At 36.4% G+C, this 14,695-nt stretch overlaps 1 protein-coding gene across 4 annotated transcripts in view; it reads right to left on the minus strand.

Moving 5' to 3' along the window:
• Positions 1-676: 676 nt before the first annotated feature.
• Positions 677-14,695, minus strand: part of MSH2 (mutS homolog 2) — a 73,568-nt gene continuing 59,549 nt past the window's right edge. For all 4 annotated transcript variants that reach the window (XM_081591234.1, XM_081591233.1, XM_081591232.1 and 1 more), the window contains 6 exons: positions 12,540-12,637; positions 8,959-9,204; positions 7,481-7,685; positions 5,959-6,206; positions 4,198-4,373; positions 677-1,127 (listed from right to left, as the gene is read on the minus strand). In XM_081591234.1, coding sequence (XP_081447360.1) covers positions 957-1,127; positions 4,198-4,373; positions 5,959-6,206; positions 7,481-7,685; positions 8,959-9,204; positions 12,540-12,637 — 1,144 coding nt within the window. In that variant the 3' untranslated portion in view covers positions 677-956. The remainder of the gene's footprint in view (positions 1,128-4,197; positions 4,374-5,958; positions 6,207-7,480; positions 7,686-8,958; positions 9,205-12,539; positions 12,638-14,695) is intronic.

A 14,695-nucleotide genomic window follows, 5' to 3' on the forward strand; every position in this document is an offset into this window, starting at 1 on the left:
TCATGCAAATAATTTCCCAATTTCAATATAGCTAAGTGTGTCAAACTTAATGGATGGTATTTGACTTAACAAATCCTTTCCAAAGCCATTTTCATATTTCCCAAATAGTCATTAAAATATTTCCCTATATCATTTTCTATAGAACTACAACATAAAACACTTGGTTGTGTTGCTATATACATTTAGGAAGAAATTCACTGGAGTTGATTTTTATATATGATATGGACTAGAGATCCGATTTCATTTTGTTCCTATATGAATACCCTATCATCCTATCACCAATTGTTAAAAAGGCTGTCCTTCCTGCATTCAGCAGGACCAGCCATTAAACTCTTATTAACCTCTCTGTTAAATCAGGGTTCAATCTGAAAGATTTTGTTAAAATCCAGGTTTCTAAGTCTCATCACAGACCGGGGGTGGGAGAATGCCAGATGGGATGGAGGATCACACCAGGACTCTGGATTTATAAGTTCCTTAGCTAATGTGCAAGCAGCCAACCTGGCTCCTACCAACAGATGGACACTGTGGAAACCACTGGAAATGAGTTTCATGAGTTCCTTCCAGCTTTGAGATCCGTTACTTTTTTACAAGTCTCTAGGCTACTTGTTTCTTACCACCCAGAAATATGGAAAAATGTGTAAAAGTCTTATTACAAAGAAATACAACACATATCAAATTCTAAAAACTAATACACCATTTTATTTATAATATTCAACATATTGTCTACTATTGCCCATGTCCATTTACGTATTCCTCAGTTACAGCTTTCATTTTTCAAAATAAAGATTTTTGAAAATATACTCAGGGAGCGCAAAGTATACTAAATATTTTACTAATTTGATACCCCATGGGCATCAACTGCCAACAGTATGGAAAAGCGGTTAATATAAAACAATACAAAAGCATTACAAACAACAGCTTATCAATACTATCTTCATTCCATTAGTGGAATTTACTCATGCAGTTACCTTTATTCGGGAAATGATTTCATTTACAAAACTATTATTCTTTGCGATCACCTCAGCTTTTAGCTGTTTTAACTTTCTTGTGATGCTTTCTTCTGACATTTCAGTAAAGGGCACTTGCTTTACCTTGGATAGAAACTCTTGAATAATTTTTTCACCTTGCTGAAAAAACATGTGAACATTTCATTAGTCTTTTAAAAATGACTTTCCTAAAAGTCACATTAAATAGTAATGACTTGGTTCATTACAATTTCAATCAAAACATACCACCCAATATTTAAACAACATTCTTTAAAGTGCACACCATTTAGAATTTATAGCAAAGCCCTCAGTTGACTGTATTTCTTCATAGCAAGTCATTAAAAGGATATTTATAACTATATTTTCAGCTGCTAATGACAAAGGGACTGAATATTTTAGTAGTTTCCAAATCCCTCAGCTTTTGTAATTGATACATAACTTAGCCTTCTGGAGAAAAAAGAACTCAAGGTTTACAAATACTGTGAGGCATAAACAATCACTGAAAATTTAGTAATCATACACACACACACGGGATGTTTCTTCTTTGTTTATTTTACTGCCTAGTTATTGCCATTCTAAAGAACATGGCTATTACTTGCTATGTAAACCATGGGCAAATTCCTTAACACATATTCCTCATTCATAAAATAGGGACAATAATATTATGAACAAAACAGGGCTGTTGTGAGAATTATAGTTAGTATGTGCACAGTGCTAAGAACAGTGCCTGGCAAAAGGTATAATGTTTATCACTACATATGAAACGGAACTAAAGTCTGCTTCTAAGAGGGAGCCAGTTGGCCATATATACCTTAAAGGTGAAAGGTAGATAATCCAAATGAAACTGCTACTGCTGCTGCTAAGTTGCTTCAGTTGTGTCCAACTCTGTGCAACCCCATAGACGTCAGCCCACCAGGCTCCGCCGTCCCTGGGATTCTCCAGGCAAGAACACTGGAGTGGGTTGCCATTTCCTTCTCCAGTGCATGAATGGGAAAAGCGAAAGTGAAGTAGCTCAGTCGTGTCCGACTCTTAGCGACCCCATGGACTGCAGCCTACCAGGCTCCTCCGTCCATGGGATTTTCTAGGCAAGAGTACTGGAGTGGGGTGCCATTGCCTTCTCCGTCCAAATGAAAAGATAAAGAAGAAACACATCTCTGTTAAACAACAAGTGCCTTTCCTCCCAATAAAGTAAAATCTAGACTGAGTAACATTGATAATTCTGTGTTATATGTCTCCCTTAGCTTAAGAATTTTTTAAAAATTCATTGTAACTAACATTATCAAAAGTATATGATTTCTGTTCTAATTGGAACCAATTACATAAAGGAGTCTACCTAATCCTATCTGTGGGGCTGATACCAAGACCATTTCACATCCAGGATGGCAATCTTCCCTAGGTAAAACTATTAACAAGTTATAACACATTTCTCCTGCTTGTACAGACACAACAGATAAAACCTTATCTTTTAAGTTCAAAAACCATACACATCATCTGTTATTGTAACATCTATCCAAATAAGAACAAAAATTTCACTGGGTAAAAGCTAACAATGTGGTAAGAAGTTGTCACAATGCATTATCACAGTAAATGCTGCCATAAGTAAATTAAGATTCTTTTATTTTTGTTACTATGGAAAACTGTTAATAATAATCCTTTAATTTTTAAAAAACACACTGGGCAAATAAATGCTTATACCTTTCTGTGTGAACACCTCAATTTCACCCACCATTCAGAAGGTCCAACTTAAGATCCACTTCTCCCACAAGAACTGCAAAGCCTGCCCACAGAGAGCTTCCCTGAGTAAACACCTGTCACATCCTCTATGACATGTTCACTATTACTACCTCCCCAACTAGTTTCTAAACAACTGGAGGGCAGGAACTGTGTTTATTTATCATCCCAACTAATAAGCATTTGAGTAAATACGTAATTTAACTGGAGTTGATCTATTTGTTTATAGGTAATCAAAGATGTGTGTGAACTTCTATAACTCATCTGAATTACATATTTTAAACCTACACTAATATTCCAGGTCAGGAAGCAACAGTTAGAACTGGACATGGAACAACAGACTGGTTCCAAATAGGAAAAGGAGTACGTCAAGGCTGTATATTGTCACCCTGCTCATTTAACTTATATGCAGAGTACATCATGAGAAATGCTGGGCTGGAAGAAACACAAGCTGGAATCAAGATTGCCGGGAGAAATAACAATAACCTCAGATATGCAGATGACACCACCCTTATGGCAGAAAGTGAAGAAGAACTAAAGAGCCTCTTGATGAAGGTGAAAGAGGAGAGTGAAAAAGTTGGCTTAAAGCTCAACATTCAGAAAACTGAGATCATGGCATCCGGTCCCACCACTTCATGGGAAATAGATGGGGAAACAGTGGAAACAGTGTCAGACTTTATTTTTTTGGGCTCCAAAATCACTGCTGATGGTGATTGCAGCCATGAAATTAAAAGACGCTTACTCCTTGGAAGGAAGGTTATGACCAACCTAGATAGCATATTTAAAAGCAGAGACATTCCTTTGCCAACAAAGGTCCGTCTAGTCAAGGCTATGGTTTTTCCAGTGGTCATGTATGGATGTGAGAGTTGGACTATAAAGAAAGCTGACAGCCGAAGAATCGATGCTTTTGAGCTGTGGTGTTGGAGAAGACTCTTGAGAGTCCCTTGGACTGCAAGGAGATCCAACCAGTCCATCCTAAAGGAGATCAGTCCTGGGTGTTCATTGGAAGGACTGATGTTGAAGCTGAAACTCCAATACTTTGGCCACCTCATGCGAAGAGTTGACTCGTTGGAAAAGACCCTAATGCTGGGAAGGATTGGGGGCAGGAGGAGAAGGGGACGACAGAGGATGAGATGGTTGGATGGCGTCACCGAATCAATGGTCATGGGTTTGGGTAAACTCTGGAAGTTGGTGATGGACAGGGAGGCCTGGCGTGCTGCGATTCATGGGGTCACAAAGAGTCGGACACGACTGAGCAACTGAACTGAACTGAACTAATATTCCTATCCTCCTACTTTTGAAATCTGGTACTTGAAATGATATCTTTTGATTGTGCAGATGTGTGTAGTGGTGAAACCAAAATGATACAGGTGGATTCTTTGCCATGCAAAGAAATGTAAGTAGAAACCAATAATGAATGATCAATAATTAAATAGAATCATACAGGGGAAAAAATAACTACAAGAACAATCGGACAAACCTCTCTTTCCAGATAGCACCTCTTTGCTGCTGGTTCCATTCCATCACATTCCTGTGGTTTCCCAATATTCTGAAACTCCTCCAATTCCAGGGCTTTCTGTTTAGCGCACTCTATTACATGCCTGGGGAAATTAGCAAGCTCAGCAACATGAATCCCAAAACTCTGATCACAGACACCTACAAGAAATTTGGAGAGTAGGAAGAGAGGGCAATTTATGTAAATGGAATTTATTTTTCTCACTCTGTCATTAGAAAACTTAATCTTGCATTATTTCAAATGCATTAGCCAAATGTTTCAGAGTAACGTAAAGGAATTTTAATTAAGCCTCCAATGAAAAGTGATTATGACTTGGCATACAGCACTATATTTTATCCTTGACAAATGTAGTAGGAAAAATTATAAAAACAGAGCAAAAGCTTGATAGATAATCCTCAAAGGTCTAGACAAATAACTGAATCTGAAGAAAAATTAATCAACACAATATCTCTGAGGTTTTCTTATTTCAAAAGGGAAGAACTAAAGTACTATGAAAAAAAAAGATAAATATAAAGTGTCTCTAATTAGGAGCAACATTTAATTCAAAATAGACTTCATACAACGAAATTTTTGACCCAAATGTAGACTAGTAAGTTTACAGACTAGGCGTGTTATCTTCACCCCTGCAGGTAGAAAATAAACTGACTTAAGATATTCCTTCCAAATGTTTAACATTTGGAACAGTGTTATCATGGAGCTCCCATTTTTGCCTCAACTGTAAATTTTCTTTTGGCCTAGTATACATCCCAAGTATTCTGGAGCTGGATATTTTGCACAACTTAGAGAAACAAAAATAAAATGGAAGCAAGTGTTTGATAAACATCCACAGTGAAGGACAAACCTGTTCCTATCTTCACCTGATCTTTTCAATATTTTGAACCCATTTCTTTATCACACAAAACACTTTTTAAAACCCAAACCTCAACTTCATGCTATATGCCAGGTCTAACCAAGAGTATCTCTATTCTCTATCAACAATAACGATGCAAACAGTAACTCAAAAGGATTCCTACAAACGTAAGCAACAAAGAATTAAAAATAGTACCTCCTTTTTGTGCAACCAACAGATAACAGGAAAAACACGTTCATGGAATATCAAAAAGCCATCTGAAAAAGCTATTCTGATGTCTAATGAAATGTTAAAGCAATAAAAACTTTATAGTATGTTAATCTCATGAATGCAGTCATCTGATTAGCTGCCAGACCCACTAACAACAAACTTTTCTGAAAGGCTGAAATACCAACAAATAAGTCGTAACTACCAACAATTTCAAGATCTCTGGAAACCCCAACTTTAAGCTGTTTATATAAAAAGGAGTAGGAAATGGCAATCCACTCCAGCATTCTTTCCTGGGAAATCCCATGGAGAGAGGAGCCTGGCGGGCTACAGGCCATGGGGTTGCAAAAGTTGGACACAACTTAGTGATTAAACCACCACCACAGCTAATTTGACAAGAAAACATGGTGACCTGAGAGGTAGTACAAAATCCCTGGTGATGTTCAAGAGTATAGATCATGCTTTTGGTGACTGTTTTAAAATGAATGGTTCTATTATGAGACATAGAAATGTAAATAACGTATCCATGTCCCAGTCCCTACACTATAAAGAGGTAAACGTGTTCTGTAAAAACATCAATAATTCATCCTACTGTAGAATAAAGCAATTACTAATGATTCCAAGGGTAGGAACACTGAATTTACAGTACACCAGTGGAATGTGCTCACCTTTCTTCACCTGATAAAGCATAGTTAAAGTCTCTTCAGTAGTTAGTGCTGTGACATGTAGATTATTAACAGTTGGTATCTGATTGGCCAAGGCTGTAAGTTCATGAAAATGGGTTGCAAACATGCAAAAAGCACCAATCTTTGTTGCAATGTACTCTGATATAGCCCACGCTAATCCAAATCCATCATAGGTAGAGGTTCCTCTTCCCAATTCATCTATGATTATTAAGGAATCTTTGGTTGCAGACCTGAAACATATAATTACATGAAAATTTCCCATGACGTAGAATGTGGTAATGCAAGAAAAAAAAAATTAAGGCAATACAATGAGAAAAGTGTGCCACAAACGTTAACAAATTATAAAAGGAAACAAATGGTGAATAAGTGTTTTTTAAATTACCAATCCCATTAGCTCTAATCTAAGAATTTCCAGATAAAGCATTTCTTGACAATCAAATCAGTTAAGATTTAAAAAAATAATGCCCAAAGAATATGGGACAAGGGTGTGGTGACCCTCTCACATACACAGCTGATTGTTACATAAATCTGTGTGCCTGCTACAGCCCTGCCAACACCATATATCAGCATTTTCTTTTCTCTTTAACCAAATGTAAGAAGGGGAACTTTACCAATTACTATACTGAACGTCTGTACTGCTTTTATAATTCCCCACAAAGAATAATCAATACATAATTTATTAAGGATCTACTATATGCAGAGTACTTCAGAAGACTCCAAGAAACAGAAGGCATAGCCTCCCTGTCTTCAAAGAAGCTCCTAAAAATAAAATAAAGACAAGAGATTTCATAACCTCTAAAATAAAAAGCTAATAAACTACAGGCATGTCAAAGACTCTGAAGAAACACTTATGACCTTAGGCATATGAGACAAAGAAAGTCATCAAAGAAGTAGAATTTCTGTTAAGGGCATGTAAAGATTAGACAAGGATTTGGTAAACAGCAAGGAAGGACCTGTCCAGGCAGTGTGAACAGTGTAAGCAAAAGCATGGCAGCGGGGAGACTTATAAGGTGAACAACTACTAGAAACCATAAGAAGATAACTTGAAAAATCAAGGACGGGCCTTCCCGGGCGGTCCAGTGGTTAAGACTGTGCTTCCAACGCAGGGGGCACGGGTTCAACCCTGGGCTGGGGAACAAAGATCCCGCATGCCACATGGTACAGCCAAAAAATAAAAAATAATAAAAGAAGCTTTCCATAACTATCGTCCTTTTAAGATAATATAAAGTGGGACTTCCCTGGTTGCCCAGCGGTAAGGAATCCACCTTGCAATGCAGGGGACGCAGATTCAATCCCTCATATGGGAAGATTCCTCATGCCGCAGGGCAACTAAGACCCAACACAGAAAAATAAATAAATAAAGAGTTTTTTTTTTTTAAAAAAAAAGACAATATAAAGTGCATAAAGCTCACAGGAAAACTATTAAACTAAATAAAAGATTGCAGATGTTTCAAAGGACAGAGACATCCATTTCTACTTTCAGGAGACTGGGAACTGCACTCACCTGAGAATAGAAGCAGTTTCTAACATTTCAGCCATAAACGTGGAGACTCCTTTCAACTGACTGTCACCAGCCCCTACCCGGGCCAAGATGCAGTCCACAATGGACACTTCTGCCCACTCACATGGCACAAAACACCCAATCTGGGCCATGAGAACTACCACCCCAGTCTGGCGAATATATGTTGATTTCCCTCCCATATTGGGACCTATAAAACAAATTATATCAACAAGCAAGATTATTAACTTATTTTTGCTAATAATAATTGACTGTAAGTCCTAAGTTGCACGTTGACGACTCTCTTGTGATATGACCTACTAAAAGCAGACCATAGGCTGCCCAAAGGCATGAACAAAGTTCCTGCCTTACACTAGTCCCTGAAACAATGCCATTTTCTGTTCAGACAAACCTATGCTGTGCCCTTCTTCAAAAGGACCCATGAAAAATATATCTTATCTATAATCTGACTATGGTCTAGGAAGACCATGTAGATACTGCCCTACACCTCACAAAGCTACCTGCAGGATAACTTTATGACATTCAGGAAAGCAGTACTGGCCTAATTGATTAATTCACTAAACACTATTAATTCATTAATAATGGATCTATTAGAGAATCAATCAGCGTGATCAAATCCTTCAAATCGAGTAAACTCCACACTAAAACCCAAGGACAAGACCCACTTTTGGAAAATGTGAAATTTACCAATTAATGGGTTAGACCATGGGTCCCCAACCTCCAGAAACTAATGCCTGATGATCTGAGGTGGAGCTGATGTAACAATAGAAATAAAGTGTACCATGAATGTATTGGGCTTGAATCACCCCCAAACCGTCCCTTCCCCCACCCTGGTCCATGGAAAAATCGTCTTCCACGAAACTGGTCCCTGGTGCCAAAAAGGCTGGAGATGATGGGTTAAGTTATATGAACAACTCAAAAATCCAATTAGGGGAATAAAATATAATCATTGACTGTTTCCCAAACACATTTACCCAAAGACTCCTACCACTCCCACACCCTAACACTTTTGTTTTCTAGAATCTGGTTAAGATCTCTCAAAATGCTTTAGTCTGAGACATGCTACATTGGTCTACACACAAATCCACTTTGTTTTAGTTTCACATGAATATAGTATTGTGTCTTTAAAAGAACTGCTATCTTAAGCTGAAGTCATTCCAGCAGCAAATTCTGCTTGACCTTCAATGACCTCACTACTGAAAAGTCTGACCCAAAGGTGCACTTTGAGGATGAAGAAATGTTTATTTTTAAATGCACTGAACCCCTGAACAGCAGTTTCATTCTTGTTCATTCATATATTCATTCACTCACATATTATTAATATATTACTAACTAGTATGAAAAAACATTGTTTTTCTACCATCAAAGACTAGGATTTTCTACATCAACCTAAAATAAACATCTGCTCCAACAAAAACAAGGAGAAACACTATTCTCCAAGAGCCCATAAACAAGGTTTTTACCAGTAATGATGTGGAACATCTGTTTATCTTTTTCAAAGTGAACATCATTAGGAATAAATGCAACTTCATCTTGAACTTCAACACAAGCATGTCTGGATGCTTTCAGTGTAATTCTCCCTCGTCCTTTCTCCAAAATGACTGGTCGTACATATGGAACAGGTGCTGCATTGGACACATGAGCAAAGCTGACAACAGCATCCAGCTGAGCTAACACATCATTGAGTGTCTGCATCGGTTCTACATAGCCTATGTAAAAACAGAGAAAGTACACAGGAAGATGGAATAAGAAAAATACAGATAAGCAACTTTAAGAATAAATTCAACCTAACTCCATTTGTGAATTCAAAATCCATTTCCTAATTTATATACTTCTAAAAAATTAACAGAGGTTTTTCCTATAACTAAACATGAAAGAAACATCTAAAATTCAACAAGCGGTTAAAATGTCTTGTCATATTTTTCTCCCTACTATCAACGGATTTCAAAAATCCCTTACCAAAATCCATTAAAATATAAAAGCACATGGCTGCTTACATAAAGAAATGAGGTAGACGTTTAAAAAAAAATAAGAAAAAGTTTTCATGGAAGCACTTTCATGACATATTGCAAGAAAGAAAAGCAGGGCGAGGCACACTTCTAAATTTTAAGAGTCTGAAATCAGGATGGCATTTCACAATTGCCTAAGAAACCTGCAAACACCAGGTAATAAGATATAATGTGACTGTCAAGATTGTTACTTGAGGTTTTTTCCTGCCTTGCTATTAAATTTTAGCATAAACTTGGATCAATAATTGTCACTTAAACCACTTTCAACAAGATTCCACTCTGCTATAGCAGTAAAACTAAAAGTTATTACATACATTAAACAGTCCCTCACACATGCTAGGCAAAGCATGATTAGCCAATAAAAATGGTCTAAATTTTTAGAACAGATTCTAAAATTTTAATAGGTTGGAGGGGTTGGTGTAACAGGCACCTGGGTCACGTGGAACTATCACATGGATATCAACATGTCCAAAGCCTTAAGAGACATTTAAGAGAACACCATCTCATTTTAGAAAAATACATTATGAGCTTAATCAAATGGCAGGAAATCTGATTCATCTTTGATTCCCTTATCCCCCATAAAAGTGAGAAAATAAAAATTCATGTATAAATGGCCAAATACAAATAATTCTTAATGTTTCACTTTAAAATTCATTCCTATTTTACCTAATATATAAAACAGGGGGAAAGGGAGAGTTCTCATTACCCTACCACACAGCAATAGGAACCTTTGAGAATTACTTAAACATTAATGGAGTACTTATATAATTCTCAAAAAATTTCTAACATACTAACATGAATAGGTTTACAATAAAAGAAAACAAGCCTCTCAATCAAGAGTCTGTATTTGGTATCTCACATCAACTGGTTCTTAACAGCATCACCTTTTCTGGTTTAAGAGTAAGATAGAAAATTAGAAAAATGATCTATTATATTTTTAATAAAGACAGTTTACAATGTGTATATTAGACCAAGAAGAGATTTCATTTCAAGGTGACTCCAAATACAAACACTTTTCAAATGTTAAAATCTAACAGCTTTAACCTACTAGGTACTTAACAAATATTAGTTAATATTATTTTGGGGGAAGACTTCCAGTTTGAATTTATGCAGTGTATTTTTAGGGTCCTTACAAGTGTCGTCTAGGAAGGAACATAATTCAACTAGAAGAAGATCACCATGCTACAATGATCTGATTAACACCAAACAAAAATGTAATCTTTACAGATGTCATTCATCTCAACACAAATATAAGGTATAATAAAACCCTTTAAAAGTGTTTTGCTTCTTTCTGATTTACTATAAAAATCTATAATAGTAAAACAATTTACAAAATTATACATGCTTATACTTTTAAAATGACTTATTACTCTTAAGTAATTCAGTACGCATATCCTGAGAACAAGTAGGAGGACATCCTCCTACTTAACCACAATGCATATCCAAGAAGTATGACACTAATACCTTATTATCTTATATTAAACTCTGCCAATTTGTCCCAATGGTGTCCTTTATAGCTAGTCCCCAGGTCCAACCCCTAGTCCCAGATTCAATCAAGGATCATCTTCATGTCTTTGACTGTCCTGTCACTTTAAGTCTCCTTTAATCTGGAACACAATCTACCAATTCCTTCTTTGCTTCCATGAAACTGACATGCTTTTTGTTTGTTATGTTTTGGCCAAGTCGCATGGCACATGAGATCTTAGTTCCCTGACCAAGGATAGAACCCTTGCCTCCTGCACTGGAAGCATGGAGCCTTAACCACTGGGGAAGTCCTGACACTGACATTTTTAAAGAGTGCAGGCCTTAAAAATTTTGTCCCACGATCTAAATGTATCCAACATTTTTCTTCTTGTTACTACTCAGATTAAACTTTTTTGTTTGGTCAGGAACACTACAGGCCTATCTTGGAGATATTGCAGGTTCACTTTCAGACCACCGCAATAAAAGGAATATCACAATAAAGCGAGTCACAAATGTTTTGGTTTCACAGTGCATATAGAAGTTATATTTACACTATATATTGCTAAAGAATGCTAACCATCATCTGACAAGGGAGAGTTGCCAAAAACCTTCAATTTGTAAGACAAGGCAAAATTAGACAATACCTGTGAATACAACGAGGTATGCCCGTACACAGGTGATGATATATCTTTTTCTCGACATCACATCAGGAAGCACATACATATAATGTTATTTGTCATTGGTGATGCCAACCTCGATCACTTGGCTAAGGTAATTCTTTGGTGTGTTTTTTTTAAGGCACAATAAAGGTTATGCTCAATACACACATATGATGGCAGGCAAAGACTTCCAGCTTAACACATCGCCACCTACCCTGTGCTATATAAATTCATTCCATGCTAAGGGCAATATCATAGAGCCAAGTCAGGCTGTCCTTTCAATTATATGACAATCATCTTGGGAGCTCCCTGGCAGTCCAGTGGATGGGATTCAGCACTTCTAACTGCTGTGGCCTTGGTTCAATCCCTGTTCAGGAATTAAGATGCCGCAAGCCACACAACATGGCCGGGAAAAAAAAGACAATCATTTCTAACAGGTGTCCTTAAGAACAGACTCTGAAAATCTATGAAATGGCACACAAAACTCAAAAAAGCTTGCTGCCTATGTAATTTCTATTTGCTTTTCAGTGATACTTATTTCTATAACCTACAGCATGAGCCCCTAGATCTAAGGTATTAGTGCCTTATAGTCCCTACTGTTTCTTTTCCTTGTTACAACTACAAGATTTGTGCTTTTCTGCCTGTCTTTGTTTTACAAAATATTACAGAATATTCCCATTCCTTAGCCTGCACTAGTTCATCTTTCTAAATACGAGAGCAACTTCCAGTTAACTTTCCTAATGCAACACAGCATGCATTCCTTCAGAGGAAGCTTAACACAATAGTCACAGTGTGCAGCAGCTTTAAAAAAAACAACAAAAAACCCACTCTTCAAACAGCCCAATATTATTTCTGTTACCAAAATCCAGGTCGTTTTCCGAACATCTAACATATGGGTTCTATTAAATTTACCTGAAGAAATGTTAACAATTTCTTTAACAATGGCATTCTGGGCTTCCTCATATTCGGTTTTATTTTTGGTATACTCTTCATTGAGAGAAGTCAGTTTACTGCAAATCAAGATAATGGTATTATTAGAAATATTAAAACACCCACTGGAGGTAATGTGCACTATCTCTGAAATATATCCAGAGTATTATCCTATAAAGCATCAAAACAATAATTAAAATGGAAACGTCAGTAGAAAATGGGCAACTCATTAGGGGTGGATGTGACTGGAATTCAGTGTATTAACATTTATGCTGTTTGGAATGGCCCATTGGCACAATTCTTGCTATAAAAATTATTCCCTTAAGTAAAATTCTGATCTGTAATCTTTTCCAAAATATTTCATCCCTATTAGGATAGAGGCCATCTTCTCTTTTAAAATACACACACAAGCTGAACTATTTACAACACGCAAGATATGGAAGCAAATCAACTGCCCATCAACAAATGAATGGATAAAGATGTGGTGTGTGTGTGTGTATATTACTCAGCCGTTAAAAATAATGAACCACTTGCAGAAATATGAATGGATCTAAAGAATATTAAGTCAGAGAAAGACAAATACTGTATGATATCACTTATATGTGGAATCTAAAAAATAAAACAAATGAATGTATATAGCAAAACAGAAACAGATTCACAGATAGAGAAAACAAACTATTGATGACAGTGGTGAGAGGGAAGAGGGGAGGGACAAATTAGGGGTGTAGGATTAAGAAATAGAAATTACTATTTTAATAGATAAGGAACAAGGATATATTGTACAGCACAGGGAATTAGAGCTATTATCTCATAATAACTTGTAATGGAGTACAAAACTATAAAAATATTAAATCACCTGTACTGCTGAAACTAATATAATATTGTAAATCAACTATACCCCAATTAAAAAACAACATACCACACATTCCACAGTTTCTCTCATTACTGTAGGAAACTGTCTTTTCATATTGAAAGTTGTCAAAGTAAGGAAAATGTTTTGAAAACAATCTTACGGAGTGGTTTAAAGAGAAAATAAAAACTATAGGTTGAAACAAAAAATGAAGAAGAAAAATGAGAACAGAGAAAAAATATTCACTGGTATCAAAGGAAGGGAATTAAGTTAAAAACAAAAAAACAAGGTGAGGGGCTCACAGTAGATTCAAGAAATATGCTGAGTACTTATAAGAAGGAGGAAAATATTAGTCAATCAAGGCAGTAACTGTGAACATGATGCAATCAGCCAATGGCATAATTCACATATACAGCTCAAGAACAGTACAGGAGCACTAAAAGACTACTGTGAAACAGGCAAGTGGAAGGAATTAAAGGAAAAAAGAGAGAAGCAATGATACCTTAAAAGTGAGATTGCTGTGTGAAGGGAAGAGCTGCCAGAGAGAAAAGGGGTGGGCAGGGATCAGACTGTATAGGTTATGGTACAGATTTTAGATTTTTCCTGATGACAGACATCAGAGGTTTTTAAGAAGGACAATTATATGATCACAAAGTCAGACCCATGGCAAGCATTGAATTTGCTGACACAAATTAATGAATGAATAAACACATGAACTTTTCACAACTTTTGGAACCACTGCTGTCATTCAGTTCAACTTCTTGTATTTCTATTTTGGCTTAGGGAAGACAGAACTTTTGGGGTGTTATATCATCTTCAAATCACTTACTGGTCAGTTATAACATATAAATTTCTTGAATCAGAGATATAGTGTGATCAAGAAATAGCAACTAATAAATCTAGCAACAGAAGATCTAGCTCTGCGTATCTACTGTTACTAGTTGTCCAGTCCTGGGGAACTGGAGTTTCAGTTTCTCCATCTAAAGGTAAGAACTATAACCTGTCCCATTTATTTCAGAGAGTTGAGAGAGTTGTTATGAGAAACAAACTAAACAGACACACTGTTTTTCATTACTAGGTTGTCTGAACACCTAGAATAATGTCTGCATATAACAGACACTCAAAAACACTAAATAAATGGATAAAAGAGGGGCATATATACAAAAGCTAACTGGAAATACTAAGAATACCCAAGAAGGGCGGGAGTAAGGATGGCCATAAGTTCTAAAATAATACAGAAGAGAAAGGATAATGTCCTTACTCTCCCAGTTACTTTATTTTTAAATAA

The sequence above is a fragment of the Giraffa tippelskirchi genome, chromosome 4, assembly GCF_054371585.1.
Source record: "Giraffa tippelskirchi isolate mGirTip1 chromosome 4, T2T-mGirTip1v1.2.pri, whole genome shotgun sequence".
NCBI classification, from domain to species: domain Eukaryota; kingdom Metazoa; phylum Chordata; class Mammalia; order Artiodactyla; family Giraffidae; genus Giraffa; species Giraffa tippelskirchi.